The following is a 17540-nucleotide window of genomic DNA, read 5'->3' as shown; positions in this document are numbered from 1 at the left end:
AGCTAGTAGAATGGCAAACGATTTTATGGCGCGGGGATACCCATCTTGGGTGATTTCCCGGGCCAAACAAAGAGCAGATCGATCGCTCCGCTCACAATTGCTTTCCTATAGGCAACGCGATACAGAGAGAACGGGTATCACCTGGGCAATTGACCACTCTCCCCTGGCCGAATCGATAGTGGGAATTATCAAAAAATACTGGCGGGTCCTTTTAGATATTCCAGGCTGTGCAACTCCGCCCAAAATAGGATACCGTCGGATTAAGAGTTTAAAGGACCTCTTAGTACATTCAGATCTTTTGAGTCCGATGAAACAAAATAATTTACCGCTTGGACACTTTCCATGCGGGCATTGTAGTGTGTGTGCCTTCTGCGTAGACCTCAGGAAGATGACACTCCCCAGCCTACGGCACCCTATAACTCCTAGAGACTTCTCCACATGTAGCACTAATAATGTAGTGTATCTCTTGCAATGCAGTTGCCCATTACTATATGTAGGCTGTACCAGCCGCCCAGTGCGTTTACGCATACAGGAACATATATCGAGGGTCAGAAACCAGAGTGAAGATACGCCCCTTTATCAACATCTGCGGAATAGACATGGAACTGATAGAACTTTTAGGTACTCTGTCTTGGAGGTGGTAAAGAGAACTGGTTTTAACAAACGCCTTCTCCTACAGGCTGAAATCAGGTGGATTTTTAAATTACACACCATGATACCAGAGGGTTTGAATAATGACATTGATTATTCGGTGTTTCTTTAAATTTGGGTTTTTTTCCCTCCCCCCCTCCCACCTAATTGTTTCCCTCCGGCTGAAATTATTTTTGGTTTTCTACCTCGCAATGGGGAATGTGCAATGAGGAAAGTGCAATATATTCATCAGATATACCTCTTTAAATGCAGTGAGTTCGTGTAGTTTGGTGATGTAATCGGTCGAAAGGCTACTCTCCCACGGATTTTTTGAGAGCCACCCTGTTGCATAATCTATATTGGTTGCGTGTGAGATAGTTGAATATAGAAATGGTTCTGGAAAAAGTGCAATGTATTTATTGGTTCAGTTCCTGATTGTGGGTTGATGTGCAATTCATGTTGGCCTTGCTGAGATTAATGGAATATTGAAATGGGTTCGGGAAAAGTGCAATAGATCTGGTAGTCAAGTCCCTTTAAATGAAATAATGTAATGTTAATTGTCAATTAGCCTTGAGCTTTTGTATTTATTTGATGAAGTGCGTGCCCTGGTCACCTGATTTCAGCATTTGATATTGTCTGATGGTTGACTCTCTACATGAATTTCGCCTGATGAAATAGTAAGTATGGCTGGAGATATGAAACCACCGGGATACTCCTGAATGGTTTGATATTGACATCTTCTAATATGAATTGTAGGAAAACTGTGGCCTGACGAAGGACCACTTCTGAAACGAGCCGAAGGAATGAGACCGGTGTAGCTCGTTGCCACCTGCTTTGCCACCCGTTTTTTGCAAACTTTGCAACCTTGGATGTCTCCAACCAGCTCCTTTGGAACTGTATACCTTCGGGCGCTATAAGTCAATTTTGAGAGAACTTTACTATATTGAAATTTATTCTCTCTCTATGCATGTATTTTGAACTGCTGTAGATCATTGTAAACTCAATGTAGATATATTGATAATTGTATTGTGGTACAGACAATAATATTGTACTGAGTTACGCTTTGGCATACTTCCTTTTTTCCGTTTGTTGGCTTCTAGTTACTTGAGGAAGTATACTCTCCCTCCTTATCGTTTCCCCACCTTGCGTTGCCGGGAGAACTTGATGGAATATAGAGACATTTTTGCCTTTTCTACTGATGAACGAGAGAGAATTTTGTCTATGCTTCCTTCTCTTTCAGAAGGACGAGGGGTCACACCTTCCCAAGATTGGGACTTGTACTTGGAACAACGCACTAAATTTACCAAACTGACCCTCCATGCTTCCTCCCTGATAGAATATAGTAAAGAAAATATCATCCCAAGAGGTTTACGATTACATAAACCACCAGGGATGTATACCAATGACGAGCCCTTTAAGAAAAAGTGGGCTCAAATTTTGAATAAGTGCTCGTTTGATCTCATGTTATTGTTAATTGAGCGTATCGCACAAGAGAAAGATGAAGTGGGATTGAATATCGAGCAGGTAGAGACTGAACTTAAAACTAAATTTTCTGAGGAGGAGTTCAAGGCTAGATCTAATGAAATAGGGAGACTTATAAAGGAATGTGAAACTAAGCTCAAGGATTTGAAGCTAAAGAAACTTAATAGGGACAGACATGACTATTCCAATGGGAACATTTATAATTGGAAGGAACGGACCCCTAAAAAACGTGTTACTTGGGCCCCTTCGGTCCCAGGAACGACTGATTTTGATACCACTGATCCCTCAGATACAGACCAATCGAGTGACGAGGGACGGACCCTTAGAAACCGAACGATACCTAATCAGTCCTCAAGACGCGCTTTTTTAGCGAGGGGCCGCCTCCCGCGCAGAGGCAGATTCAGAACATAGTCTTTAATTTATCCAGTCGGCCACTCACGGTTTTGGAAGTGCAGGTTTTGAACAAAGGATTGGGCTTCGTTCCTCGTCCTAGATATAATGCTCTTAATACTAGGATTGATTTGTATAAACTTTTTCGACAGTTAAAATTAAAAAAGTTTTTTGGCAACACTCCCTTGGGCTCCTCATGTGTTGGGTTGAAGAGTAGATCCACCTTTACCCCACAAGTGACAGATACCCAACTAGAGACATTTGAGAGACTAGTACTTAAGGAGGTAGCAAAGGTGGAGAGCCAGCCTGAAAGAACGCGGCAGAACTTGACTAGACTTGAGTGGACAGCTTTACAATCTTTACAAAAAGACGAGGGAATTATCATAAAACCGGCAGACAAAGGGGGAGGGATTGTCCTGTTGGATAGAGAGGACTACCGACAGGAGGTCCTACGACAACTTTCAGACCGGGAGTATTATACCCCGATCGATCACGATCCTACGATTGAGATCCAAAGAATTATTAAAATATTACTGGATAATGCATTGGCTAATAATGTTATATCCCAATCGTTACATCAGGCTTTATTTAACCAAGACCCACGGGTGCCGGTCTTCTATTGCCTGCCCAAAATTCATAAACCCGGGCGTCCTCCCCCCGGACGCCCGATTATTTCTGCGTGCAACTCGGTTCTCGAACCGCTGGCGATCTATTTGGATAGCTTCCTACAACCCTTCGTGACAACAGTTAAGTCTTTTATAAAGGATACCACCGATTTCATTAAATTAATAGAGGATATGGAAGTTCCACCAGAGGCTTACCTGCTAACATTAGATGTGCAGTCACTTTACACTTCCATTCCCCATTGTGAGGCAAGGACAGTAATAGAAGGGACATTAAATATGCGGTCCACCCTCTTTCCCCCGACCAGTTTTCTTTTGGATTTTTTGGACCTCATAACTGAAAAGAACTACTTTAGATTTGAGAACCAATTTTTCTTTCAAATTAAAGGGGTCGCGATGGGGTGCCCCGCGGCCCCAAGTATTGCAATTTTATTTATGGCGTCTCTGGAAAACAAGTACCTATATGACCCGGAGATTAATCCATTTTTGGAACAGATCATTTGCATAAAGAGATACATAGATGACATTTTTTGCATAATGCGCACTCCTGCAGCAGTGGAGAGTTTTGTAGAATGGCTGAATAACTTGGATGAAAATATACGATTCACACATCAGGGCAGTGGGGATAGCATCCCTTTCCTGGATGTTGTGGTGTTTAAGAGGTCAGCCACGTCATTAGGAGTGAGGCCCTTTAAGAAACCCACAGACAGGGCAGCCTATCTACAGTATAACTCCTACCACCGAACAGTTCTCAAAAAGAACATCCCGGTGGGGCAATTCTTGCGTATCAAAAGAAATGCTTCTTTTCAATGTCATTATCAGGAAGAAGCTAGTAGAATGGCAAACGATTTTATGGCGCGGGGATACCCATCTTGGGTGATTTCCCGGGCCAAACAAAGAGCAGATCGATCGCTCCGCTCACAATTGCTTTCCTATAGGCAACGCGATACAGAGAGAACGGGTATCACCTGGGCAATTGACCACTCTCCCCTGGCCGAATCGATAGTGGGAATTATCAAAAAATACTGGCGGGTCCTTTTAGATATTCCAGGCTGTGCAACTCCGCCCAAAATAGGATACCGTCGGATTAAGAGTTTAAAGGACCTCTTAGTACATTCAGATCTTTTGAGTCCGATGAAACAAAATAATTTACCGCTTGGACACTTTCCATGCGGGCATTGTAGTGTGTGTGCCTTCTGCGTAGACCTCAGGAAGATGACACTCCCCAGCCTACGGCACCCTATAACTCCTAGAGACTTCTCCACATGTAGCACTAATAATGTAGTGTATCTCTTGCAATGCAGTTGCCCATTACTATATGTAGGCTGTACCAGCCGCCCAGTGCGTTTACGCATACAGGAACATATATCGAGGGTCAGAAACCAGAGTGAAGATACGCCCCTTTATCAACATCTGCGGAATAGACATGGAACTGATAGAACTTTTAGGTACTCTGTCTTGGAGGTGGTAAAGAGAACTGGTTTTAACAAACGCCTTCTCCTACAGGCTGAAATCAGGTGGATTTTTAAATTACACACCATGATACCAGAGGGTTTGAATAATGACATTGATTATTCGGTGTTTCTTTAAATTTGGGTTTTTTTCCCTCCCCCCCTCCCACCTAATTGTTTCCCTCCGGCTGAAATTATTTTTGGTTTTCTACCTCGCAATGGGGAATGTGCAATGAGGAAAGTGCAATATATTCATCAGATATACCTCTTTAAATGCAGTGAGTTCGTGTAGTTTGGTGATGTAATCGGTCGAAAGGCTACTCTCCCACGGATTTTTTGAGAGCCACCCTGTTGCATAATCTATATTGGTTGCGTGTGAGATAGTTGAATATAGAAATGGTTCTGGAAAAAGTGCAATGTATTTATTGGTTCAGTTCCTGATTGTGGGTTGATGTGCAATTCATGTTGGCCTTGCTGAGATTAATGGAATATTGAAATGGGTTCGGGAAAAGTGCAATAGATCTGGTAGTCAAGTCCCTTTAAATGAAATAATGTAATGTTAATTGTCAATTAGCCTTGAGCTTTTGTATTTATTTGATGAAGTGCGTGCCCTGGTCACCTGATTTCAGCATTTGATATTGTCTGATGGTTGACTCTCTACATGAATTTCGCCTGATGAAATAGTAAGTATGGCTGGAGATATGAAACCACCGGGATACTCCTGAATGGTTTGATATTGACATCTTCTAATATGAATTGTAGGAAAACTGTGGCCTGACGAAGGACCACTTCTGAAACGAGCCGAAGGAATGAGACCGGTGTAGCTCGTTGCCACCTGCTTTGCCACCCGTTTTTTGCAAACTTTGCAACCTTGGATGTCTCCAACCAGCTCCTTTGGAACTGTATACCTTCGGGCGCTATAAGTCAATTTTGAGAGAACTTTACTATATTGAAATTTATTCTCTCTCTATGCATGTATTTTGAACTGCTGTAGATCATTGTAAACTCAATGTAGATATATTGATAATTGTATTGTGGTACAGACAATAATATTGTACTGAGTTACGCTTTGGCATACTTCCTTTTTTCCGTTTGTTGGCTTCTAGTTACTTGAGGAAGTATACTCTCCCTCCTTATCGTTTCCCCACCTTGCGTTGCCGGGAGAACTTGATGGAATATAGAGACATTTTTGCCTTTTCTACTGATGAACGAGAGAGAATTTTGTCTATGCTTCCTTCTCTTTCAGAAGGACGAGGGGTCACACCTTCCCAAGATTGGGACTTGTACTTGGAACAACGCACTAAATTTACCAAACTGACCCTCCATGCTTCCTCCCTGATAGAATATAGTAAAGAAAATATCATCCCAAGAGGTTTACGATTACATAAACCACCAGGGATGTATACCAATGACGAGCCCTTTAAGAAAAAGTGGGCTCAAATTTTGAATAAGTGCTCGTTTGATCTCATGTTATTGTTAATTGAGCGTATCGCACAAGAGAAAGATGAAGTGGGATTGAATATCGAGCAGGTAGAGACTGAACTTAAAACTAAATTTTCTGAGGAGGAGTTCAAGGCTAGATCTAATGAAATAGGGAGACTTATAAAGGAATGTGAAACTAAGCTCAAGGATTTGAAGCTAAAGAAACTTAATAGGGACAGACATGACTATTCCAATGGGAACATTTATAATTGGAAGGAACGGACCCCTAAAAAACGTGTTACTTGGGCCCCTTCGGTCCCAGGAACGACTGATTTTGATACCACTGATCCCTCAGATACAGACCAATCGAGTGACGAGGGACGGACCCTTAGAAACCGAACGATACCTAATCAGTCCTCAAGACGCGCTTTTTTAGCGAGGGGCCGCCTCCCGCGCAGAGGCAGATTCAGAACATAGTCTTTAATTTATCCAGTCGGCCACTCACGGTTTTGGAAGTGCAGGTTTTGAACAAAGGATTGGGCTTCGTTCCTCGTCCTAGATATAATGCTCTTAATACTAGGATTGATTTGTATAAACTTTTTCGACAGTTAAAATTAAAAAAGTTTTTTGGCAACACTCCCTTGGGCTCCTCATGTGTTGGGTTGAAGAGTAGATCCACCTTTACCCCACAAGTGACAGATACCCAACTAGAGACATTTGAGAGACTAGTACTTAAGGAGGTAGCAAAGGTGGAGAGCCAGCCTGAAAGAACGCGGCAGAACTTGACTAGACTTGAGTGGACAGCTTTACAATCTTTACAAAAAGACGAGGGAATTATCATAAAACCGGCAGACAAAGGGGGAGGGATTGTCCTGTTGGATAGAGAGGACTACCGACAGGAGGTCCTACGACAACTTTCAGACCGGGAGTATTATACCCCGATCGATCACGATCCTACGATTGAGATCCAAAGAATTATTAAAATATTACTGGATAATGCATTGGCTAATAATGTTATATCCCAATCGTTACATCAGGCTTTATTTAACCAAGACCCACGGGTGCCGGTCTTCTATTGCCTGCCCAAAATTCATAAACCCGGGCGTCCTCCCCCCGGACGCCCGATTATTTCTGCGTGCAACTCGGTTCTCGAACCGCTGGCGATCTATTTGGATAGCTTCCTACAACCCTTCGTGACAACAGTTAAGTCTTTTATAAAGGATACCACCGATTTCATTAAATTAATAGAGGATATGGAAGTTCCACCAGAGGCTTACCTGCTAACATTAGATGTGCAGTCACTTTACACTTCCATTCCCCATTGTGAGGCAAGGACAGTAATAGAAGGGACATTAAATATGCGGTCCACCCTCTTTCCCCCGACCAGTTTTCTTTTGGATTTTTTGGACCTCATAACTGAAAAGAACTACTTTAGATTTGAGAACCAATTTTTCTTTCAAATTAAAGGGGTCGCGATGGGGTGCCCCGCGGCCCCAAGTATTGCAATTTTATTTATGGCGTCTCTGGAAAACAAGTACCTATATGACCCGGAGATTAATCCATTTTTGGAACAGATCATTTGCATAAAGAGATACATAGATGACATTTTTTGCATAATGCGCACTCCTGCAGCAGTGGAGAGTTTTGTAGAATGGCTGAATAACTTGGATGAAAATATACGATTCACACATCAGGGCAGTGGGGATAGCATCCCTTTCCTGGATGTTGTGGTGTTTAAGAGGTCAGCCACGTCATTAGGAGTGAGGCCCTTTAAGAAACCCACAGACAGGGCAGCCTATCTACAGTATAACTCCTACCACCGAACAGTTCTCAAAAAGAACATCCCGGTGGGGCAATTCTTGCGTATCAAAAGAAATGCTTCTTTTCAATGTCATTATCAGGAAGAAGCTAGTAGAATGGCAAACGATTTTATGGCGCGGGGATACCCATCTTGGGTGATTTCCCGGGCCAAACAAAGAGCAGATCGATCGCTCCGCTCACAATTGCTTTCCTATAGGCAACGCGATACAGAGAGAACGGGTATCACCTGGGCAATTGACCACTCTCCCCTGGCCGAATCGATAGTGGGAATTATCAAAAAATACTGGCGGGTCCTTTTAGATATTCCAGGCTGTGCAACTCCGCCCAAAATAGGATACCGTCGGATTAAGAGTTTAAAGGACCTCTTAGTACATTCAGATCTTTTGAGTCCGATGAAACAAAATAATTTACCGCTTGGACACTTTCCATGCGGGCATTGTAGTGTGTGTGCCTTCTGCGTAGACCTCAGGAAGATGACACTCCCCAGCCTACGGCACCCTATAACTCCTAGAGACTTCTCCACATGTAGCACTAATAATGTAGTGTATCTCTTGCAATGCAGTTGCCCATTACTATATGTAGGCTGTACCAGCCGCCCAGTGCGTTTACGCATACAGGAACATATATCGAGGGTCAGAAACCAGAGTGAAGATACGCCCCTTTATCAACATCTGCGGAATAGACATGGAACTGATAGAACTTTTAGGTACTCTGTCTTGGAGGTGGTAAAGAGAACTGGTTTTAACAAACGCCTTCTCCTACAGGCTGAAATCAGGTGGATTTTTAAATTACACACCATGATACCAGAGGGTTTGAATAATGACATTGATTATTCGGTGTTTCTTTAAATTTGGGTTTTTTTCCCTCCCCCCCTCCCACCTAATTGTTTCCCTCCGGCTGAAATTATTTTTGGTTTTCTACCTCGCAATGGGGAATGTGCAATGAGGAAAGTGCAATATATTCATCAGATATACCTCTTTAAATGCAGTGAGTTCGTGTAGTTTGGTGATGTAATCGGTCGAAAGGCTACTCTCCCACGGATTTTTTGAGAGCCACCCTGTTGCATAATCTATATTGGTTGCGTGTGAGATAGTTGAATATAGAAATGGTTCTGGAAAAAGTGCAATGTATTTATTGGTTCAGTTCCTGATTGTGGGTTGATGTGCAATTCATGTTGGCCTTGCTGAGATTAATGGAATATTGAAATGGGTTCGGGAAAAGTGCAATAGATCTGGTAGTCAAGTCCCTTTAAATGAAATAATGTAATGTTAATTGTCAATTAGCCTTGAGCTTTTGTATTTATTTGATGAAGTGCGTGCCCTGGTCACCTGATTTCAGCATTTGATATTGTCTGATGGTTGACTCTCTACATGAATTTCGCCTGATGAAATAGTAAGTATGGCTGGAGATATGAAACCACCGGGATACTCCTGAATGGTTTGATATTGACATCTTCTAATATGAATTGTAGGAAAACTGTGGCCTGACGAAGGACCACTTCTGAAACGAGCCGAAGGAATGAGACCGGTGTAGCTCGTTGCCACCTGCTTTGCCACCCGTTTTTTGCAAACTTTGCAACCTTGGATGTCTCCAACCAGCTCCTTTGGAACTGTATACCTTCGGGCGCTATAAGTCAATTTTGAGAGAACTTTACTATATTGAAATTTATTCTCTCTCTATGCATGTATTTTGAACTGCTGTAGATCATTGTAAACTCAATGTAGATATATTGATAATTGTATTGTGGTACAGACAATAATATTGTACTGAGTTACGCTTTGGCATACTTCCTTTTTTCCGTTTGTTGGCTTCTAGTTACTTGAGGAAGTATACTCTCCCTCCTTATCGTTTCCCCACCTGACTGTCGTCCCCCCCTGCTGCAACCACTGGATTCCCACACCAACAGCTCTCTTTGCTATAAAGGGGTTTTGTGACTCCTGGGATACACCAACACGTGACTGTCAGAGGGTATTAGCAGAACGATTTTAAAAGAAAATCTGGAATCATCCATTATGACTAGGAACTGAATGATAATTAAAACAGCACACAGATCCAGAGGAGTTAGCCATGTTAGTCTGTAGTAGCAAAATAGTAAGGAGTCCAGTAGTACCTTTAAGACTACCTGCTCAAGGAAGTACAACCAAAAATATTCCGTATAGGACGATATGGTCCGTATTTATAAAGCCCTTCAATGGGCAAATTCCAATATAATTAATTTCACATACAGATACATAGTCCCCTACATACACATCATGTGGAACTAGTATTTCACATAAGTATATATAGATCAATGTGCCCAAACACTGGAGCAAATACAGTCAAGACCCAAATGGGTAAACAAACGCCGCTCGTTCCCCTGGGTGCGGGGAGAGCTCCGACTTGGATTCAGGGCAGCTGGCATTCCCGAAAGCTGGCTACGAGCTTTGCCGGCCTTTTGTTGCTCTGCTCATTTCGAAGCCATTCTTCTTCCGGCCAGTATTTAGTAATTAATGAATAGACGCATTCCAAACTCCGTCTCCGATATCATCCGTATCTATTGACCCCATTCTTCTCTGGAGGGCATTTGGTTGGAAGCTGAAGGCAACAGTGTTGTGAAGACGAAGCTTTTTTCTCTATATGGCTTTATTTTGGTATATTTTTAAACTGCATTGTAAGCTGCTTCAAGCTAATTTGGAGAAATGGGATAACACACAGAGCCCCAAACTATCACTCAGTGGCTCAGTTGAGACATAACACAAAATCATGGTTCATTTTAAGTATGGCCAATTTGTGAAACCTGGATGTGTCTCATAGACAAGCATTCAAATCCTTCTTTGCCTTAACAGATGATGACGGCTTTGTTGACTTTCCTCTTTCCCCCACCCATCACCGCTTGCAGAAAAGCATCTGGCATCCTCCTGGTCTACACTGCGGTGAAGAGGGTGCCAGGAAACAAGCCAGGATGTTTGGGTTCATGCGTCACATGAAGCCATAAGTAACTGTGGCTAATAAACCAATTTCAAATCATGACTTTGTGTTCTGGTTTGATGTGCTTGAACTAGTCATACTAGTCATAGTAGAGGAGATTATACCAACCAGAGTTATTTTAATTAAACCATGGTTTCATGTGACATGGTCTGAACCAAGCCACTTACTAGTGGTCAAGACCCTCTGAATGGGAATCGGTGAGACGTAACATACAGAACTTCAGACTTTATTGGCAATATTATTCACATTCAATGTTGTAAAAGGTTCATAAATAGAAATGTTCACTTACATTCTTCCTACACCTTCATACATTCGTGTCTCATCAGCCAAGGTCATAATCTCTGTGTCTGTAAGATGTGCGTGCTTCTTTGTCCTGTTTAGCTGATCTATTTGTATATCTGCAAGTTTCACTTTTTGCTGGGTATCAATGACTTTTGCTTGAAGTTCAGTAAATGCCTGATAAAAAGAGAATACAAATGTAGCTACAGCTAAATAAAATTATCGGCAACCAATTTATTCATGCAAATTTTCAACATAAATAATTTCCGTTCATTAGTTGCACGTATTTTCAGTCTATGTTGAAATATCTCCTTATATACCTTCCCAGCCCATTTATAGAGCTCAGCAGAGACTGGAGAGGCTTCAGAAAATCTCAAGTTCTGCTCTATTTAATTCTCCCAACAATTAGCCTGTACCCTTGAATAGGACAAGCAGATCCTCTCTTGGATGGCCACCAGCCGCTCTGAGCGGAAGGTGTTTCTTAGCCCTCACAGCGCGCCCTGTAACTTGGTCCTCATCATAACAAGCCAGGTTACTTTTCCAGTGGTGAAAGGAAGACGCTGGAAATGCTTCTTAGTTCTGAGAAACTAAATGTAATGCCATCTGTAATGTTTTGCATATAAATAGTTTGGATTTTATTTCTGCTTGCTAATGCGGGGTTTTTAGTATTTGTTTCTGTGGGTTTAAATGCAGGCCTCTGAGAAGAGGAGGGGGCCTGGAGGGTAGCTGTACCCAACAGGGCTGGATCTAGAGTTGCTGGCGCCCAGGGCAACCCAAGTCTGCCCCACCCCTGCGTTCCTGGTGCTGCGTGACTCCGTGATGTCATCACGCAGGCGGAGCGTGCCGTGGAGCTGGCGTGGCTGGGAGGCCGCCAATGCCATTCGCCTGCCCCACTGAGGGGGTGGCCAGCTTGCCGCGCGCCCCCTGTCCTGCGGGGCAGCCGAATGGCGCGGGTGGCCTCCCAGACACCCACGTTGCCACTGCCAGCTCTACAGCGCGAAGGGGCAGCTGGCTTGCCGCGCGAGCAGCGCGCTGACGGGGCGGCAGGCTTGCCGCGCACCCCCTGCCCTCAGGGCTGGTGATTGCCGTGGGCAGGCTTCCAGCCCACTGCTCAGCTGTCCGTGCACTCGCGGCGGCTGGCAGCTGCGCCCGGCGCCCCCTCTTTGACGGCGCCAGGGGGAGACTACCCCCCCTGCCCCCCTGTCAATCCGGCCCTGGTACCCAAGGGGGAGAGAGATCTGCAGTTTTCAGTCTGAGATCTGAGGGAAAGGGTTCGTTCTGGTCAAAACAGGCAAGCTGGGTGGTGCCTGAGAGAGCCTGTGTCTCCATGTTTCTGAGTTAACCAGCCAGGAGATTCTGGTAAAGCCTGTCTTTGTATGTCTCAGAAAGGATTCTGTTTAAGTCATACAAACTGTGTGTGCTTCTGGATCAGTCTGTGTATAGCTGAGAAAGAGATTATCTTATCTCGGTCAGGCAAGCTGTGAGGAAAGGCCCGAGGGAATCTATGTCTGTGTGGATGAGAAGAGAGGTTAGTCTGCTAGCGAAGATGTGTGGAAAATTAGACTGAGCCTGTGGATACACCTTTAAGAAGATATAATTACATCTGAAACTACCAAACCTAAGAACGATTCTGAAACCAGTATGCTTATCAAAACTCTACAACCACCATGTTTATGTACTTACAAATAAATTCTACTTTTGTTTAAGCAAGAAACAACTACTCTCATGCGCTGATTGTTCTGTCAAACTAACATATAACATGGCATCCTGTAGTACCAGTTAATAAGAGGAGATTTATGGTGAAAGCCTTTGGTGGCAACAAAAACCTCTTGGGAGACAGCAATATAGTTACACAAACACAATGGGGAAGGTGTTTTAACTTGTTTATTAATGATTTGGAATTGGGATTAAGCAGTGAAGTGGCTAAATTTGCAGATGACACGAAATTGTTCAGGGTGGTGAAAGCCAGAGAGGATTGTGAGGCACTCCAAAGGGATCTGTCGAGGCTAGAAGAGTGGGCATCCATGTGGCAAATGAGGTTCAATGTAGCCAAGTGCAAAGTAATGCACATTGGAACCAAAAATCCAAAATATAAATACAAGTTGATGGGGTCTGAACTGGCGGAGACTGACCAAGAGAGAGATCTTGGAGTCATGATAGATAACTCACTAAAAACGTCAGCACAGTGTGTGACTGCCATAAAAAAAGCTAATGCTATGCTAGGGGTTATTAGGAAAGGGATTGAAAACAAATCAGCCGGTATCATAATGCCTCTGTATAAATCGATGGTGAGGCCTCATTTGGAGTACTGTGTACAGTTCTGGTCGCCACACCTTAAAAAAGATATCATAGCACTGGAAAAAGTACAGAGAAGGGCAACTAAAATGATTAAAGGGTTGGAACACTTTCCCTATGAGGAAAGATTGAGGCACTTGGGGCTCTTTAGCCTGGAGAAAAGACGTCTGAGGGGAGACATGATAGAGGTTTACAAGATAATGCACGGGTTAGAGAAGGTAGAGAAAGATGTGTTTTTCTCCCTTTCTCACAATACAAGAACTCGTGGGCACTCTATGAAATTATTGAGCAGTCGGGTTAGAACAGATAGAAGAAAATACTACTTTACACAAAGGGTGATAAACACATGGAATTCGTTGCCACAGGAGGTGGTGGCAGCTACAAGCATTGCCAGCTTCAAGAGGGGACTGGACAAATATATGGAGCAGAGGTCCATCAGTGGCTATTAGCCACAGGAGATAGATGGTATTCTCTTTGTGGGGAGGTGGTGCTCTGTTGTCTTGGTGCTGGAAGGAAGGCAGTGGGAGGGCTTCTGGTGTCCTGGCCTCACTGACAGTCCTTTAGATGGCACTGGATTTCTAGCCACTGTGTGTGACAGAATGTTGGACTGGATGGGCCACTGGCCTGATCCAACATGGCTTTGCTTATGTTCTTATGTTCTTATGTGTTCTCGAGGTAAAAGCTTGGGTAAAGTAGAGAACACCTGTAGCTCTGTGAGAGTAGAAATAAAAGGAGCGTTGACGGGGATCAAGGCTTTCCTAAGGAAACAGTTTAGGGTAACATAACGAGGAGCTGAACTAAAGGTCCAAAGACAAAGGTAAAAGGTATAAAGCAAACAAGCAAATCATTACACCATCATTCTAAGAAATATTGCAGCTGCCATCTGTTTAAGACAAGTATTGGATGCTCAAGATTAGCACATACCATTGGGAGCACACAATCATTTGCAGTGAAGGGGAAGAGATACAGCAATCAACTTGCACACATTCTCTCCACTCACTGTGAATGTGGGTGCCAGCATGGTGTTGTGGTTAAAGTGTCAGACTAGGATCTGGGAGAACCAAGTTCAAATCCTGCAGGGTGACTGTGGGCCAGTCACACACTCTAAGCCTAAACCACCTCACAGGGTTGCTGTGAGGATAAAATGAAGAAGAAAATGATGTAAACCACTTTGGGTCCCTACTGGGGAGAAAGTTGGGGTATAAACGAAGTAAATAAATGTGTGTGCACACGAAGTTTCACATACATGTACACACATCCATGCAAATGAACACATGCCTTCACACTGTACACAACATTTTACAAGTGAATAATAGATATCTGGCTAGCCTGAGCCATCCAGTTCAGGGGAGTTTTTTGTACTGTGTCCAAATATTGCTGCCTGCATAGAGAGAAGATTGGTTTTTGGTCTAAGTAATTAAAACCCTCCTTTCCCACAGATGGTATCCATTTTTAACCCCTTTTCTTCTGTTTTCCCAAATGGTACAAAAACATATTCAGGTGCTTCAGGTTACAGATCCTGCTCCATCCCTAACACTCAATAATTATTGCTTAATATATTTATTAAAACATTTCTATCCTGCTCAACACACAGTGCGCTCATAGCAGCTCACAACAACCTAGAAAGTATACGTTACAAATTTATAAACTTTCCAGAATAAAATCACAAAGAACAGCCCAATAGATGTTAAAGAAGCACCATTAAAGAAACACAAATCAGCCTTATTAAGTAAAAAGCTTGATAAATGTTTTAATGGCCTTCTTGAAAGTCACAAGGGAGGAAGAGAAGCCACAAGTGGAAAACTCATACTAAATCTGACAGACTGTGCTGGGGAGCCCATTGGAAGACTTGTACACCTACAGTGACAGCAGAGAAGAAATGCTACGTTTCTGCTACCCTTGCATCAGCTATTTCACAACCATCCCTGCTGACTCTTAAATGAGCCTTTATTGTCTCAGGAACAGGCAATTAGTTGTGAAATTTTGCAAAGTTTTTTTGCTGACAAAATATTGAGAATACACTCTGATTTGGATGCTGGTTATAACAATGGTCAGTCAGAAGAAATGTTTAAGGTGCAATCCTCATTGACTTCAATGGGCTTAGACTGGAGTAGCTCGCCATAAGATTGCACTGTTAGTATATCATCTGTTTATGGATCATTTTGACCCAGTTAGTGTTATGGGTACTGACAGGATTCTGGTATTGGTGAAGACGTTTTCTTTTTTCCCCAAAGGGGCAAAAATGCGGGGGGGGGGGGGGGATGGTATTAAAAATATTTACATTTCTACTAGAGTTGCCAACCCTAAGTTGGGGAAATTCTTAGAGATTTGGGGGCAGAGCCTGGGAAGGTTGAAGTTTGGGGAGTGGAGAACATTCAGCAGGAATGTGATGCCACAGAGTCCACCCCCCAAAACAGCCATTTTCTCCAAGTGAATGGATATCTCTAATATGGAGATCAATTGCAATTTTGGGACATCTCCAGGCTCCACCTGGAGGTTGGCAAACCTAGTTTCTACAATGAAACAGCATTTCATTGAGTCCATGAAGCCATAGAGGTCCAACAGCACTCGCTGTTCACTGAAAGGGTGTTTTTAACATATGCAGTAATCAATTCAAAGATTGTAAGGAGAGAAAGAATAATCGTCTAAAAGCTGCTTAAGCAGCTAACTTAACGCGTCTTCTATATCCCCTCCCTAGTTTTTCTGCTCCTTGAAGCAGCTACCCTGACTCACTCAAATGATGTTTGCTCAGCTAGCTAAGCTTTCTCCAGGCCACTGCCCTTCATTCAATAAGCAGTGGAAGTTTGTTCTACACAGCAACAGTTGGTAGGAGGCAGCTTACCACCACCAACTGATGTACAAGTTAGCTATTACTACAGCATTTTTGATCTTTAACTTTTTGAGCAAACATTCAGGTTCTCAGGGAGTTCATTTCTGACACACATATTTTACTTAATGAATGTTTAAGAATGTTTGCAAGAAAAGGCAGATGTAGCAATAAGAATTCAATGAATGGATTGGCATCAGAGTTGTAGTTTTATACCTGAACATTTAAAATCAGTATAAAGAATCAGGAAAGATTGTGACACTAAATTTTCCAGCCTCTTTTTTTTCTTTCTGAAACGGACACAGTACAATAACAGTGCGATCAAGCCCATTCAATTACATCCCTAGGTGCAAAATAGGGCCTTTGGTAGTGGGAGAGAAACCACATAGCCTTAAAATCCTTTGCCAAGCATTTGGAGCTGAATTCTGTCAACAGCTACAAAATCTAGAACAAGTTTTTTTTTTTTTTAATGACAAGGCAGGTGAAGGGAACGTTCAAGTATAATTGCCACTTTAATCTCAACTATTTCAGAGCAAAAAAAACCCATTAGATGCTGAGCTCTATCACTAAGCTAGTAAAACTGAATTGCTGTGACAGAAAGAAATGCACCATTGAACTACTCCTGTACTCCATGGCTACTACTTAATATCTTAATTCTGTCCTACCACATAATACCATAAGAACATGAAGAAAATTCTTGCCCTGAACCTGCTCTATCAGATAATGGAAAATAAGCTGAAATTGAATCCGGACATGATAGAGGTGATACTAGCTGTTGAAGGCAACGTACTATTTGTTTATTTTGTTTACAGAAATTATACTCTTCCTTTCTGCTCTCATCAGGGCCACCAAAGTGGCTAACTGATTTAAAAGATACATAATAAAAACACATCTTAAAAAATTAAACCCAAACAGAAATTCATCATTCAAACAATATTGGAGAACAGAGCCCAGAAAAGCCACAGGTGGCACATCAAAGAGCCAAATGTGGCTCCCGAGCCATTAAGTATCACGGGATTATCATAAGCACAACGCAGCATATTAATTGTTGCCAGAATTATTCACATTGAAGCAATACACCTATCGAAATTGTCTTCATTTAAACCTATTGATTTAAGACAAGAGATTAAAAATTCCAAAAGAAAAAAGTTTCATATGGAAATTGGGGGGGGGGAGTCTTCAAGAAATAAAGGGTGGGGCTAATTTCTTCCAAGCCTTCATATCTCTACTCAAGAGGCTATAAACCTCTCAACACCAGCACCAGGAGAAGACACCAGGAAACGGCCTGGACCTCCAAGACCAGATTGCTGGACCCTCCACAGTCACTGGTTGACCACTCTGTGAAACAGGATG

The 17540-nt window shown here is 42.7% G+C and overlaps 1 protein-coding gene across 1 annotated transcript in view; it reads right to left on the bottom strand.

The window, feature by feature from the left end:
• PFDN1 (prefoldin subunit 1) overlaps window positions 1-17540 on the bottom strand; it is a 68625-nt gene that overhangs the window by 42795 nt on the left and 8290 nt on the right. Inside the window, exon 2 of the mRNA XM_054985444.1 lies at window positions 11076-11242. Coding sequence (XP_054841419.1) covers window positions 11076-11242 — 167 coding nt within the window. The remainder of the gene's footprint in view (window positions 1-11075; window positions 11243-17540) is intronic.

Source organism: Eublepharis macularius, chromosome 7 (genome assembly GCF_028583425.1).
Source record: "Eublepharis macularius isolate TG4126 chromosome 7, MPM_Emac_v1.0, whole genome shotgun sequence".
NCBI lineage: Eukaryota > Metazoa > Chordata > Lepidosauria > Squamata > Eublepharidae > Eublepharis > Eublepharis macularius.
This window is presented reverse-complemented; position numbering and strand designations above follow the sequence as displayed.